This window comes from Arachis stenosperma, chromosome 1 (assembly GCF_014773155.1).
Source record: "Arachis stenosperma cultivar V10309 chromosome 1, arast.V10309.gnm1.PFL2, whole genome shotgun sequence".
NCBI classification, from domain to species: Eukaryota; Viridiplantae; Streptophyta; class Magnoliopsida; order Fabales; family Fabaceae; genus Arachis; species Arachis stenosperma.
In genome coordinates this window covers 77,462,285-77,479,083 of record NC_080377.1, presented here as the reverse complement: position 1 = coordinate 77,479,083, position 16,799 = coordinate 77,462,285, and the positions used below count along the sequence as shown (strand labels likewise).

The 16,799-nt window shown below is 37.7% G+C and overlaps 1 protein-coding gene across 1 annotated transcript; it reads left to right on the top strand.

Annotated features, from left to right (window-relative positions):
• Positions 1 to 14,813: 14,813 nt before the first annotated feature.
• On the top strand, positions 14,814 to 15,512 carry LOC130981326 (uncharacterized). The gene has a single exon (XM_057904924.1). The coding sequence runs from the start codon at positions 14,814 to 14,816 to the stop codon at positions 15,510 to 15,512; it is 699 nt and encodes a 232-aa protein (XP_057760907.1).
• Positions 15,513 to 16,799: the final 1,287 nt, after the last annotated feature.

Sequence of the window (16,799 nt, the reverse complement as noted above, 5' to 3'; positions counted from 1 at the left end):
GTAGACTTCCATGACCTTTCCGATGTGATCCGAAAAAACATTGTTCATTAATCTTTGGTAAGTGGCTCCCGCGTTTTTAAGACCGAAGGGCATGACAATGTAGCAGTAATTTGCCTTTGGTGTTAAGAATGAGGTTTTTTCTTGGTCGGGTGGGTACATTGGGATTTGGTTATATCCCGAGTATGCATCTATGAAGGAGAGGTATTTATATCTGGAGGAGGCATCTACCAGTGCGTTGATGCTTGGGAGTGGATAAGGATCTTTTAGGCAGGCTTTGTTGAGATCAGTATAGTCAGTGCACATTCTCCACTTCCCGTTTGACTTTTTTACCAATATGACATTAGCAAGCCATAGCGGGTATTTGACTTCTCTTATGAAACCTGCTTCCAGTAGAGCTCGTACCTGTTCTTCCACAGCTTGAGATTGTTCTGGTCCTAGCTTTATACGCTTTTGTTGTACCGGCCGAGATCCTAGGTAGACTGCTAGCTTGTGGCACATTAGCTTGGGATCTATGCCTGGCATGTTTGCGGCCTTCCACGCAAAGAGGTCGGTGTTGTCTCGTAGAAACTGTATGAGTGATTCTTTTATGTCTCCTTTTAGGAGTGTGCCGATATTGGTCGTTTGCTCCGGGGTATCCCCAATCTGGATTTTCTCTATTTCACCTTCGGGTTGTGGGCGGAGCTTTTCCCGCCTCTGAACTCCACCGAGCTCAATTGTGTGGAATTCTTTTCCTTTGCCTCTAAGGTTTAGACTTTCGTTGTAACAGCGGTGCGCCATCTTTTGATCTGCTTTTATCGTAGCTATTCCTCCTGCAGTTGGGAACTTCATGCATAGATGCGGAGTCGAGACTATTATGCCGAGCTTATTTAACGTTGTCCGACCTATTAGGGCATTGTAGGCTGAACTTACGTCAACTACAATGTAATATATTTTGAGTGTTCTTGACTGACTTCTTTTTCCGAAAGTTGTGTGGAGCGAGATGTATCCCATCGGTTGAACTGGGGTATCTCCTAGCCCGAACAGGCTGTCCGGATATGCTCAGAGTTCTTTTTCTTCCAAGCCGAGTTTGTCGAAAGCAGTTTTGAATAATATATCGGCGGAGCTCCCCTGGTCTATCAACGTGCGGTGAAGATTTGTGTTTGCCAGTATAATAATGATGACCATGGGATCGTCATGCCCTGATGCGATGCCGGATGCATCTTCCTTGGTAAAAGTGATTGCCGGGATGTTGGGTGCTTCCTCCTTCCCTGCGACGTGATATACATCTTTGAGATGTCTTTTGCGAGATGATTTGGAGATTCCTCCCCCGGCAAATCCACCGTGTATCATGTGGACATGTCTTTCTGGCGTTCGAGGTGATCGCGCGGTTAGTCCGACATCTTCTGCTCTTCTTCTTTTTCTTTGTTCATCATCATGGGTGGCTGATGTGCGGAAAACGATCCGACACAAAACTCACCGGCAAGTGCACCGGGTCGCATCAAGTAATAATAACTCACGTGAGTGAGGTCGATCCCACAGGGATTGATGGATCATGCAACTTTAGTGGGTGATTAGTTTAGTCAAGCTAACATTTATGTGAATTGTGTGAAATTGTAACCAACAGGAAGTAAAGGTCAATGAATTTAAAGTTGCAGAATATAAATTGGCAAGTAACTTAAAGAGCAAGAAATGTAAATTGCAAGAATCTTAAATTGCAAGAATTATAAATTGCATGAAATTGTAAAGGGAATTGGGAATTGGATTTGCAGAATTTAAACAAGGAAAAGTAAATTGCAACAATTAGAAGATTGGAATATAACTTGATTGAATCGGATCAAAAAAACAGAAACGTAAATAAACATGAAAAGCATTAAACAGAGAATGAAAAATTGGAATTTAGATCTCAGGACCCAAGAGACTAGATAACCAAGTCTAGATCTCAATGCCTTCCTAGATCCAACAAGAGCAATTGCAAAGAAATTAGAGAAATGTAAAGTGCAGAAGGAGTAGATGAAGAAGCAATTAACCGAAACTGAAATTCAAGTGTGCAGTAAATAAAGCAGAGAGATCTTAGAATGAGATTGAAACAGAATTCCTTCAATTCTCCAACCCAAGATTCAAAAACAAATTAAAGAGAGAGCTCTCTACTACTACTCCTAATGCTCCCTAGTGGAGCCAGCCTCCTCACAAATGTGAAAATGATGCCTTATATAGGCTTTACAAAATGGAAATGAAAATGAAATTTAAAAACAAATTACAATTAAATGAAATTCCTATTTTATCTATTTCTTGTGCCTTTGAGTGATGATCATGGGCCCTTTCTCTTGATGGAATTGGGTTGATAGAGGCCTTGGTTGATTGCTCTTGGAGTTTGAGGAGGAACCGAAGTGAACCGGGTTGGAGTTTTGCAAAAGTTGGAGTAAAAGTTTGAGGAAAAGTTAGGGTCAAAGTTAGGGGTCTAACTTTGAGGCTAACTTTTCATATCAGCTAGCAAAATTTGCTGATACCAACGTTGGTGCCAAAGTTAGGGGTCTAACTTTTGCTCCAACGTTGGCCTCCCTTATGCACATTTATGGCGCCAACTTTGTCCTCTTGTCATGTTGCCAATTTTATGCCCAATATAGACTATCATATATGGTTGGAAAGCTCTAAATGTCAGCTTTCTAACCCACTTAGAATCACTTCAATTGGACATATACAACTCAAGTTATGATCATTTGAAGAGGGCATGGTTGCTGGCTTTGGTGTGCAGCGTTTGAGGTAAAGTTTGCCTCAAACGTTAGCGAAAACGCCAGTTCTGGAGGCTCAAACGTATTGTCCACCCCATACTATTATACATTGTTGGAAAGCCCTGAATGTCTACTTTCATTTGCCGTTGGAAGCGCATCAATTGGAGCTCTACAGCTCGAGTTATACTCCGCTGAAGGTGCAGAGGTCAGTTGGCCTCACTGCAGGTTGCCACCATGTTCGTTTATGCACATTGCGGGGCAGTTTTCTCCCTCAATTTTAGTGTCCACTATGCAGTGCCATATATGCTTGGAAAGCTCTTGATTCCTACTTTCCAATGCTTCTTGAATCACCTCATTTGGAGCTCTGTAGCTCAAGTTATTCTTGTTGGAAGTATACCCCTTCAAGCTGTTGTGGTGTGTGGCGCCAACGTTAGCCCAAAAGTTAGGGGGCTAACGTTGGCGCAAACGTGAGTAGCCCCTGGGACAAATTTTTCATGCCAACGTTAGCCTCCAAGTTAGGGGGCTAACGTTGGCGCAAACGTGGAGTAGCCCTGGGTGATTTTTCATGCCAACGTTAGCCTCCAAGTTAGGGGGCTAACTTCAAGGCTAACTTTTCACCCAAAACTTTTTGTCCTCTCTTCCTCCTTGTTTTGAGCCACGCTTTTCTTCCTTTGGGCCACGCTTTTCTTCCTTGATTTGGTCATGGGTCACGCTTTTAGAAGCGTGGCCTAAGCCTCCAAAGTGTGCTCCAATTTCAAAGTGTGCCCAAAATTTCTCTTTTCTTCTTTTTAGCTTATTTTGTGCTCTTTTTGCTTCTTTTTCTTCTTATTTCCTACAAAGTTTATCAAATCAAAAGATCAAATAAATGTACCATTTAAGCACCAAAGAATGCAATATTTAAGCACTAATCATAAATTTCTTGTATGAAAAAGCATAGAAAAACATGACATGGTGACATGTCATCAGTGGCCAGATATCGATCTAGCTTTCCTTCTCGTACGAGCTTTTCTATGACATTTTTTAAGTCGAAACACTCATTGGTGGAGTGCCCGCGGATCCGATGGTATTCACAATATTCGGCCCGGTTTCCCCCTCCTTTTTTGCCTTTGAGTGGCTGAGCTGGTGGTATTTTTTCCGTGTTGCAAACCTCTCTGTATACATCCACAAGAGATACCCAAAGAGGGGGTGTAATTGTGGTATTTTTTATTTTCTCTCCATGTTGATCTTCCTTCTTTCTGGAATCTTTGTCTTTATCCCGGGGGGTGAATCTGGCCTTCGAGGTCTCTCCTAATCGGGAGTTTTCCTCCATGTTGATGTACTTTTCCGCTCGTTTCTGCACCTCGTTCAGAGATGTGGGGTATTTTTTTGATATAGATTGACTAAAGGGCCCTTCTCGTAAGCCATTAATGAGGCCCATAATAGCGGCTTCTGTTGGCAGGTTCTGTATATCCATGCATGTCTTGTTGAATCTTTCCATGTAGTTGCGCAGGGTTTCCCGTTCTCCTTGTCTGATTCCCAGTAAGCTCGGAGCATGTTTAGCTTTGTCCTTTTGGACGGAGAATCTGGCCAGGAATTTCTTAGCCATGTCGTCAAAACTTGAGATGGATCTAAGAGGGAGGTTGTCGAACCATTTAATTGCTGTTTTTGTTAAAGTAGTTGGAAAGACTTTGCAACGAACTGCATCTAAGGCGTCGGTGAGATACATTCTACTTCTGAAATTGCTGAGATGATGGCCGAAATCTGTAGTTCCATGATATAAGGTCATGTCTGGGAGTTTAAAGTCCTTTGGGATTTTCGTCTTCATGATCTCCTTGGTGAATGGGTCTTGCTCCTTGCGGGAGTTATCTTCGGGAGTGGATCGGCTGGCTTTAGTCTTGACATCGGCTTCAAGTTTTAGGAGTTTGTTCTCCAATTTCCGGCGTCGCCTTATTTCCCTTTATAGGTCCTTCTCGGCCTCTCGTTGATGTAGGGCTTCTTCTTCAAGTTATTTTAACCAGTCTTGAAATGCATCCATGGCTCCCTCGTTTGGGGAGTTCTTCTTGTTGTCGATTTGGGAAGTATCTTTTGGTGTGGTGTCCGCATTTTTATGCGGCATTCTTTCCTCTAGATCTGAGGTGTGGTCGTTGTCATGGTCGTCCGCCATGGTGATGGGATGACTTCCAGGTTCCCCGACAACGGCGCCAATGTTTCGAGGGTTACCTGAAACCGTAGGTCGATCTCGGACGAGATCTTCTGTACTAGTCGGAGCTGCTGTTTCTGACTTGATGATGGTGGATGGAGCCGCTATGTCCGACTTTTTGGACTTGGTAGTGGTGCTGATCCTTTGTCCCCGGAGGGTGGGGGTACCTGCAAGGGACTCCGATGCTTAAGTTAGCAAGGGTATTAAGCAGGTATTGAGTAGAATCAGAGTATGAGTTATACCTGGGTGCTCCAGTGTATTTATAATGGTGTGGAGTGACCCTTCTGGAGATAAGATAGTTATCTTATCTTATCTTTGAGTGAAGTCATCTTATCTTTAAGGGGAACCGCCTTATCTTTCTTTAGGCTTTGCCGCCTTTAGATTTGGGCTGTGTCCCTTCGTTTGGGCCTTTTTAGGCCTCTGTAGCAGTTTGGCCGAGCTATTTGAGAAGAGGTCGGGTCATCCTGACCTAAAGAGGTCGGTCACTGTGACTGTAGAACATCCCGGGTCGGACAGCTTTGACCCAGGGTATGAACAATAAGAATAATCATGAATTGAATAGAAAACAGTAGTAATTACATTAATACTCGAGGAACAGTAGAGCTCCACACCTTAATCTATGGTGTGTAGAAACTCCACCGTTGAAAATATATAAGTGATGGTCCAGGCATGGCCGAATGGGCAGCCCCCCTGAAGGTCTAAAATCGCATACACTGATTAAAGATCCATCCAAAGACTTCGAATACAATAGTAAAAAGTTCTATTTATACTGAACTAGTTACTAGGGTTTACAGAAATAAGTCTAAGTGCAGAAATCTACTTCTGGGGCCCACTTTGGTGTGTGCTTGGGCTGAGCTTGAGCTTTACACGTGCAGAGGCTTCTCTTGGGGTTAAACGCCAAGTTGTAACGTGTTTTTGGCGTTTAACTCTAGTTTGTGACGTGCTTCTAGTGTTTTACTCCAGAATGCAGCTTGGAACTGGCGTTGAACGCCAGTTTGCATCATCTAAAATCGAATAAAGTATGAACCATTATATATTTCTGGAAAGCCCTGGATGTCTACTTTCCAACGCAATTAAGAGCGCATCGTTTAAAGTTCTGTAGCTCCAGAAAATTAATTTCGAGTGCAGGGAGGTCAGAATCCAACAGCATCAGTAGTCCTTTTTCAGCCTGAATCAGATTTTTGCTCAGGTCTCTCAATTTCAGCCAGAAAATACCTGAAATCAAAGAAAAACACACAAACTCATAGTAAAGTCCAGAAATGTAAATTTTGCATAAAAACTAATAAAAACATCCCTAAAAGTAGCTAGATCTTACTAAAAACTACCTAAAAACAATGCCAAAAATCGTATAAATTATCCGCTCATCAAGTTATATACATATAGTTATATATAAATGTACACAAAACAAAGTCCCAAAATAATCCACTTCGCTGCAAAACACCAGACGCCTAGCGAGGTGCCTCTCGACCTGCATATAAAAAACAATAATACCGTATGGGATGAGAACCGGGGGTTCTTAGTATAGTTAAGGTGCCCACATATATAATAAATAAGGCCTTGAGAAAGACAGAGGCAATCCTAGAACTCCGACACTCGGATTATAAAACTTAAAGACTTAAAATAGTATCCATAAACAAAGGTGGTTTTCTAAGGATTCCTAAACTTAACCAAAACCTTAACCTAATCCTCCATCATCTTATTTCCTCTAAAGCCTCCATCTCTAGTGGAATCACACAGCCAAGCAAGCAAACAAAGAAAACACAGGTAGTTTACAGATATAGCAAACAGAACACATAGCAATTAAACATGAATATCAATTAGACAAACCCAAGAATGCAAACTAAAACAAACAAACAAATTCACATGAAGTATGTCTGTCCTATGGCTATTGATATCAACTGTCGGTTACATAGCCAACCCGACATGTCCTGGTAGCTAACCATGGACAGTCCCTCTGTACGCGCATCCCCAAGCTAAAAAAAAACCATGGGACGGAACCCAAGTTGACATGGGGGAGACAACACCCCAAACTCAATAATATTCCATGGGAAGAATCCCAAGCTGACACGGGGGAGACAACACCCCAAGCTCAATAATATTCATTTATGCATGCCCATGGGAGAACCCGAAAAGTTAAAGTGCCCGGTCACATCTTATGTACAAGGGGTCAACAAATGTCTCAAGAATAATCAATTATATCTCATATCATTTTCATTCTCATCAATAATTCATAGCTCATCTCATCGTTCTCAGTTAATTCACATCATCAATTATCTCATACATCATGTTCAATATTACGCTACTCTCTTAATTGCCTCATATACCACTTTCATTATCTTTATCAAATTAAGTACCATCTTCTCCAACCACATATTACCTTTTAAAAATCTTTCTTTATCTCCAAGTTACCACATTTTCCTAACTTCATCTTATTACTAGACATACTACTAAGGTGTAGGGGCTAAAAGAGTAAAAATAGAGGTTTAGAGGTTCAAAATTAAGCTTGAAACACAAAATTCATGTTTGCTGAAACAGGGCCACGCGTACGCGTGGGAGTACAATTTGCCCATCTCGCGTATGCATTACCACGTCCGCGTACGCATGCATGCCAAACAGAAACACCCATCCGCATATGGAGGGGTTTGCGTACACATGCATTGCAGATTAGTCAAAAATGGCTAAGTCTGCGGAATTTCAATTTTACATACCGAACTTCCGACGCGCATAACTTTCTCGTTTTAAAACATTTTTCATTCGTTCTTTAAACGGCATAAACTGCACGGACCCAATTTTTATATGGAACAAGTTTGAAATAATTTGGGGTCCGAAAGCCGAGTTATGGCTCGCCAAAGTTTGGCCAAAAATCAATTTTTTACAAAAGTGCTCTAACCTCTATTTTCATCAATTCACCATTCAAAACCAACTTTCAATGCTCATAATCAATACCAAGACATACCTTATCATAGCTCCAAAATTTATCACACCCTTACCTCAACCTTCTCAATCAAGTCAACCTTCCACATCCCAATCAACATACACTTAGCTCATTATATATCATTATAAACATCACACTTCAACTTCAACAATCAACCTTCACAATTCAATTCACTTTCTTCTCTCAATAATCCAACATCAAACATTCAACAATACACATATCTATCATCTTATCATAACTAATCACTCAAATACCAATTTTTTCTTCAATTCAAATTAATTCATCATCATACATCAATTCTCAACTTATCAACATTCGTATTCACAATTATCCATAATAAATCATCACAATTTATCAATTTTTGTTAAAGCCACTATCATTAGGATAAACATACATTCCAACCTATCATATGGTCATCTAGCCTATGTTTTCATGAGACATTACATATTAAATATGAGAAACTAACACCATACCTTGGCCGATTTTTCGATAAACCCGGAACACTTCAAGCGTTCCCGCACCCCAAGCTTATCAACACAGCTCCTCACCAAGGAACCTAGCTTCCAAAATCGATCTCAAGACCCATATCCTCAAATTAATTTCACTTCTCAACCAATTTCCAATCTAACAACATAATTACCACTATAATTAACATAGAATTCTCTAACTCAATATTTCACAAGGAAATTGAGGAAGCATATCTTGTCCACAACTCAAGTGAGCTAAACCCAACAAAATTCGCAGGCTAACCCGAACCTAAACACCGAAATTAAACAAAATTTAACATAGATGCACATTGAATTTTGAAATTGGGAAGGAGAGAATTTGAAACTAGAAAGTTATGGCATTTAATTATGGAGTGGGGGTTTGGTTGCATGGAAGTCTTCTTCTTTTCTCCCAATTCAGTTTCAGCGTGCTTCCCACTTTGGAAGGGGAGAAAAGGTTGATCCATGTGTTTTGAGTTGGGCCTTGGGCCCAATACGGGCCTGATTCGTCCCGTTCAGCCCAATCTTGAGCCAAATTCTTTAAAATTAGAGTTAAAATTCTTATTTTAATTAATTCTACCATATTAAATTATAAAATTCTATTTTCTAATTTTTTTGATTAATAACTAATTTATTCGCTAATTATTTACTACTCTCGGGTTTTACAATAAAAATGTAAATGACTAAGAAAAGAATGGAAGGAAACCTATACATTTGACTCAACACACACTCAAAAAGTCTTTGGAATGTGAGTGTGTGTGTGTTTTTTTAAGAGAATTTTCAATCACCCAATCCTCTATGAAACATATATTTATAGACAATTCTACCTTATTCCTTCTTAACACGTCTTTTTGGCAGCTATCTAAGCCAATAACTATTCATGCCAATGTTTTCTATCCTTCTTGTCTTCGACCATATTCAGACTTGACGTTTCCTCAAGCCATAATTTTGACAAAGCCTCTTTGACACATCTACAACATCATTTAAGCAGTCACTATGTAACTTGCAACTTGAAGATTTTCAGATTTTCCTTTTCCAAACTCATCCCAACTAAGAATCTGCTAACTGTTGCCACTTGCAAACTTCACGCTCATACGCCAATGTCACTTTCTCAAGCTCCCACCTTTACTCTACAACATCAGGTGTCTTCTATAAGCTCTCTCCTTGGTTTCTGATGAACTTGATAAAAATACTTATATTTGCTTCAAAAGCTCCATTCTTGATTTAATTATGAAAAAAACATCTAATTTTTTCCCAAAATCAAATATCTACACCATTTTAATTCTCATAACGTAACCCTATTCAACCACTGTGATAGATCACTAATTCATTTGTTGAATGATTTGAAAAATCGTGAAATTAATTATTTTTCTTTATTTTCTGCATTGTACTAAAAAATTCATTTGTATTTCTAGCCATGGCATCTGAAGACCCACAAACTAAAGAAAAAAAAAGAAAACATGGGGAAACTTCTCACATGAATCTCAGTTTTTCAAGGGATTTAGATGCTATTATCGAAGACCCTGTCAACACCACTAATAAGGACAAAATCCTCTTCCCTTTTTCTGTCGAGGATTAGGTGCATTGTTTCCTTAGTCCTTTATTACCTCCTTCCCATATCGATGAAGTATTTCCCTTTTCCCCATCTTTGCATGATCAAGATCTCTTGATCAAAGATGATATATACATAGCTCTATTCAATGATGATACCCGCACCTTCTGAAATATCCCAAAAATCTCTCTCAAAAATGCAAGCTTTCTCAAGTGGTTTAAAAGAATCGAGTCACACAAAAAAGATTTTTGGTCTCTCAAAGGCATATATATATAACCTTCTTCAATTATCCTAATTTCTCTCAAAGGCTACACTCTATTTCTGGATTTGAACTACCAATAACTTACACCTATCTTATGGAATGGTAGATCCAACACTCTTCGATGTGGTTGTTATCACTGAACTTTCTCCACTCACAACCAATATTATTTTCGATCTAAAACATAGAAAGAGTGTGAAATTAATTGGAAAAATCCATCTTGTAGAGAATTCATCAAGAACAACATGGGACAAGGCGATGATCCTATTATTGATAAAGAACATATAGCTTTCATGTGTTTTTAGATGAATGGTGCTGTCTTCTGCTCATGCAGTGTAACCATAGAAAAACTCTATCAACCCTAAGCCATACTCATTTGTGAGGATTCCCTAAGTTATTGTTTAGCAAAATTACTTCTGGGTAATTTATATGACGACCTGGTCAAAGCCTTCACAATCGAGCCTTGCTTAGAGTTGGAGGCCCTTTTTGGCTTTTCCAACCGTGGTTAAATGTCGTTGTCAAAAAATTCATGGAAGTCGAAGGGCACCCCTTATAGCTAAACAAAGAATCGAAGGTAACACATTGTCAACTTTCAAATCCATTTTTTTTCAATTACTACATCAGCCTTATTTTGGGAAGTCTTCACTAAATTTCATAATGCAAAATCTTTTCAAAATGAAGAACTCAACTTCGCTCCTTCTGTGAAATGCAAGTGTGGCCTTATCTACTTTCGACAACAATGAATTATCAAGACAAAAAAATAAAAAGGTGCAAAGACATGTTGACAACTCATGGGCTAATTATGTGGCCATTCAAGTATTTATTATTAGCTTTCCTATGTACAAGAAATAGCAATATCGAGTGACTCTTCTTGCTCCTCATTTGGTACCTCGTCAAATGGGATTTTTCCAAACTTTACTAGCTCCCTTTGGGTCAAAAAAACCAAGTCAGCTTGGCAGACAATTCTATCATTCCATGAGCGAGATAATGAACTTTTGAATCATAATGAAGATGACCCTCTCGATTTCATCCATAGCTATTTTGTGACTAAATCTTTTCTCATCTGTTGGCAAAAATACTACTCTTGACATAATCAAAATTTGGAGCAAATACTACAAGGCATGATAAAGGTTTCTCCAAAAACAATCGAAAGGCCTGCTACTAAATTCAATTCAAAACAAAAAATAGAACCCTCCAAGACTTCAAAGAAAAGATCAAAATGTCGAAGGCGTCATCGACAACTTCAAATCCAGCTGAGGTGTCTTTGAAATCTTTCATATTTAAAGTTGCATCATCATTAATAAAATTTTTGTAATGCAACCTTTGCGTTAAATGCTTTATAGAAGTCGAAATAAGGACAATCTTTAACACATAAACCTGCCAAGTCAACTACCTCTCCTTCTAGAGGTTCCAAGGTCAAACCTTTGAAATTGAATACCAGTGATATCCCTATCAACTTTGAGGATGCTTCTTCCATCTCTCTCAATTCATTCAATTCGGAAGCAACTAAGATATAAAATTTTCTTTGTTATTTAAAATATTAGTCCTTCCATTTTAATTATGGCCTACTTTCATCTTTAGGAACATGTTAAATCTTTCTACAAGACAACAAGGATGGAAAATAATGTGCAACATTCCAAGCTTGAATTTTAAACTTTTCACTCTTGGACCACTTCTAGCAAAGAGTCAATAATCTTTGCGGTTATCGAAGGGAACAAGCCACAAGATCTAACTGAGAATGCAATAAACGAAAAGTAGGCTACCATTGACCTCATTTTTCAATCTCCTAAAGAAAACAAAGAAACCAATGAAAGCAAAAAAAACCTGTCTCTTTTTTGTGTCAGCCTGAGCATCTCCAACGGTGAACAAATGAAGGATCCATCTACTGTTTGTCTGACAAAAGATGAAGACCATCCGTTGGAGCAAAATAAAGATGAGTCCCAGCACATTTTTCAAAGCAAGCAAGGCCCTGCTCAAAGGGACTTGGTTTGTTTTCATTTTAATCAATGATATTCTAACATGTGGCAATTAAATTAAAAAAATTAAATAATATGGTATTAATATAATAACTAACGTTGCATAATATGTTAACCGTACATATATTAACTTTACGTATATAATTAAATATTTTAATTATTTATAAATTAAATATGATTTAAGTATTTAATATAGTTATTTAAAAAATTATATTAAATAATTAAATTATATTTAATTATTAATAATTTATATTAATTATTTAAATCATAATTGATATAAGTAATTAAATTAATATTGAATATTAATTATATTATTATATTAAATTAGCCGTTGTAAAATTAGCCGTTGCAAAATTAGCCGTTGGAAATTAGCCGTTATTATGTTACCGTTATCATTAAAAAATTAATATTTTGTTACTCTATTTATACCACTTAGATACACTTCTATTCTCACACTTTCTACTACTCTTCTTCATCTTCTTCCAAGTTTAAAAAATCAAAGTTTTGCTAATATTATTTTTTGTTCGAAAGAATGGATCCAAACCAACTCAACTCTTTCTTCAATTACTTACAAAACTTTTCTCAAATTCTAAATACCCAACAATCTCAAACCGCAAACTCTCAAGTTTCAAATCAAAACTTCACACTACTGAATACATTTCAAAATCCAAATTCACAAAATCTTTCTAATTTCAATTTTCAAGCTCCTTATAATAATCAATTTCCTATATTCCAACCTCAAAATCAAAATTCACAAACACCACATTTTTCATTTTCATCCATATTTAACCCCTCTATCGGAAATGTTACTCCAACTCCCTTTCCGTTTCCAACTCAATTCAGTGCATCAAGACATAACTCATCTGGTGTTGGTGGCTCTTCTAACCCATCCTCTCAGATTCCTATAGAATCTAGTCCAAATTCGCAATATTCTGAATTTGCCAACCCTCATGAATTAGATGCTATCGACCTCAATGATGATGATATTGAAGATCGGAGGCAAGATAGTATTCAATACTGGCATTGAAAAGAGGATGAAATACTGATCAGTGCATGGTTAAATGTTTCAACTGACCCTATAGTTGGTACCGATCAAAAGGGGGAAACATTTTGGAGTTGAATTCATAGCTACTGTGTAGAATTTTGCTCCGACATGACAAAGGGGGTTGTTGCATATAAGAAACGATGGTATAAGATCAACAAGGCTATTACACAATTTGCTGGTTACTACGATCAAGCTAGTCGAAACATAAGGAGTGGTTCAAATGCTGATGATATAAAGGAGTTAGCCTATAAACTTTATTCTACGAATTATGGTAAAAAATTTACTTTTGAGAGGCATTGAAATATGCTTCGGTTGGAGAAAAAATGGAGAAGCCAACTACCTACATAGAGTGGTGGCTCAAAGAGAACCAAGGTTAGTGCAACTGAAGCATACTCATCCTCATCAAACCCAGAAACACCGTTGGCTGACGAACTTGGTGTGGACTCTCCCGTTCGCCCACAAGGATCAAAGAAGAGCAAGCGAAAAGGTAAAGAAAAAGCACAAATGTCTCAAAATTTTAGTGAAAAGAAATCATCAGTTGTTAAAAAATTATCTCTCATGGAAGATATTAAGAATATTAGAGAAAAGGAACTAATGGATAAGAAAAAAGAAAGAGAAGAGGAGAGAAAACGTAGAGCAAAGATTATGGCAATCAAAGAGAAGAAGTTACAAATTCAAGCGGCAATGAAAGAACAATAATTACAAGCTTAAGCGGCAATAAAAGAACAAGAATTACAAACTCAGAGGTATATTAAAGAAATGGAGATAATTGCAAAAGAAAGGGAAATGGAAAGGATGGCCAAGGAAAGGGAAATGGAAATGGATATGCAAATACTTAATGCTGACATGTCTACAATGAGTGAAAAACGACGAGCTCTTCATGAGATTGCATGAGAGAAAATAATCGCCAAGTGGTTTACTTAATGGTTCCTTGTATTCGTAGAGTTATATAGTATGTTCTTATTTTTATTGCATATTACTGGTATGTGATCTAGTTTGTTTTATTTATTTCTGATGTAATTTTTTAAATTAGTCAATATTATTGTGCCGTTATTGTTCATGAAAGTGACCGTTGCAAAACTAGCCGTTAAGTAGCCATTGCAAAACTAGCCGTTGCAAAACTAGCTGTTGCAAAACTAGCCGTTAAGTAGCCGTTGTAAACCTAGCCATTGGGAAGTAGGTACTTATTGCAGGCACACTTATAAATATCAACTATCAAGGACTCTGCAACTCCACTTCAACTCTTCTTTCTTACCTCAAAAGAGAACTAAAAATTACATTTCTAGATATGGCTAGAAATTTTAATGATATGTTTAATGAGACTTTGTATGGCAAAAGAAGACGGCAAGATAACATACTCATAGATAATTGGATCGATGAATGTTTACTTGAAGATTCAGAAGAAGAAGATATCGATAGAAGCTCTATCCAACTCCTCATAGATGGATCAATAGAGATCGAGAAGCAGGACATGATTGGCTTTTCCAAGATTACTTTGTAGATGAACCAGTGTATAATGCTGACATTTTCCGATGGAGATTTTGAATGTTAAGACATGTGTTCCTTCGGATAGTAAATACTCTCTCAAACGTCTATCTGTATTTCCAATAGAGGGTTGATGCAACTGGTAGAAGAGGCTTGTCACCACTCCAAAAATGTACCGCTGCGATACGGATGTTACCATATGGCGTAGCAGCTGATGCTGTTGATGATTATGTGCGCATAGGCGAGAGCACTACAATTGAATGCTTGGAAAAATTTGTTAAAGGCGTCATTTTGGTGTTTGAGGATGAATACTTGCGAAAACCAAATCCAAATAAAGTTCGACGCCTGCTACAAATAGCGGAGGGTCGTGGCTTTCCTGGCATGTTGGGTAGCATTGACTGCATACATTGGCAATGGAAAAATTGTCCAAAGGCGAGGAAAGGTATGTACATGAGTGGTTATCGTGGGGTTGCAACCATAGTACTTGAGGTTGTAGCATCTTCAAACCTTTGGATATGGCATGCGTTCTTTGGAGTTTCTGGTTCAAATAACGATATCAACGTGTTAGATCGTTCTCCAATGTTTGATGATATTATAAATGACCATGCTCTGGAGGTAAATTATACTATTAATGGTAATAATTATACTATGGGATACTATTTAGTAGACGGTATTTATCCTGAATGGGCCATATTTGTCAAATTAATCTCAAAGCCACAAGGGGAGAAACGCAAGTTATTTGCACAATACCAAGAAAGGCAAAGAAAAGATGTGGAGCGAGCATTCGGAGTGTTGCAAGCATGCTTTGCAATTATACGTGGTCCAGCTCGCTTTTTGGGAAAAGAAGAAGCTTGCCAACATAATGAGAGCTTGTATTATATTGCATAATATGATTGTTGAGGATGAAAGAGACACTTATGCAGGAAATTTTGCTCAAGGCTTAGAGTATGATGATCTCGAAAATGGCTTATCACAACCTCAGTTGGGAGAAGAAGATTTTGCACCATACCATTAATTTCTCCAAAGAAATGCCCAACTTCGAAATAGGCAGCAGCATTGACAATTGAAAGAGGACTTGATTGAACACATATGGCAATTTCACAATGCTTGTCATCAACTATAGAGCTTAATTATGTTTTTCTTTGTATTAAGTAGTTTTACAAATTAGTGTAATCTCGAATTATATATTGTGTATTATTGTTATATATGAATTTATTTAATATTAATATCTTTTAATAGTGAATTATTTTTAAATTTATAAATTTAAATTATATTATTGAAAAAAATTAATTAAATTAATTTTAAGTATTTTAATTAATTAATTAAGTGAAACCACAACAGAGACTAAAGTTAGTTCCTCCTAATGGAGAAGAGAGAGATGCTTTGAGTTCCTATTTACTGTTTATGACACAAAAGCTTATGTGGAGTTATTTTTTATGACAGGTGGGCCATAAACAGGATCTGGGATGAGTTCCCTACTGGAGATGGTCTTAGGACCTAATCCCAAAGAGATTGATGTCGAAGCCACAAAAGTGGATGAAGATGATCTCGACTTGAGCAAACTTTTGGATGCAATATCTAAGATTTCAAAAGGTAATGAAAAAAGTTTGTCAAGTTCATAAAATAAGTACACTTAGAGATTATGCCACAAGCTCCTAGCCTTCCAAAATAGATTCTATCTCAAAACCCAACCTCAGGCCAAACCTGCCATAAATCCCCATGTTCTTATTGCTCTAAAACAATTAGAGATTCTTCTAGGAAACTCTGTTGAGACTTGGTCAGTTTGGGATGACCTTAATAGCTCTTTGAATCAGATTTTAAGCTGAAACCTTTGATTTTAAGTTTCACCTGCATTTACTAATCTTGATAAATCTTTTGAAGAGCTTGTTGCCAAACTTTTTGAGTCTCATGGAAAGCTTGAAGATGATCACAAAAAATCATTGGATGATATCGAAGTACATTCCAAAATTCTCGACATCTCTATGGCTAACAAGATGGAAAAAGTTTCAAAGTTTGAGGTCCATTTGACTATTGCATCCATCAAGTTAGAATAACTTGCCAAAAGATGAGAAGAGTTGGAAAAAGAACTTGCTGAAATAAAGCAAAATGAAGCTCTCTTGCAAGGTCATTTCCAAAAATTCAAGGAAGAAAGTACTCAATCAGGAAATCTCTGAC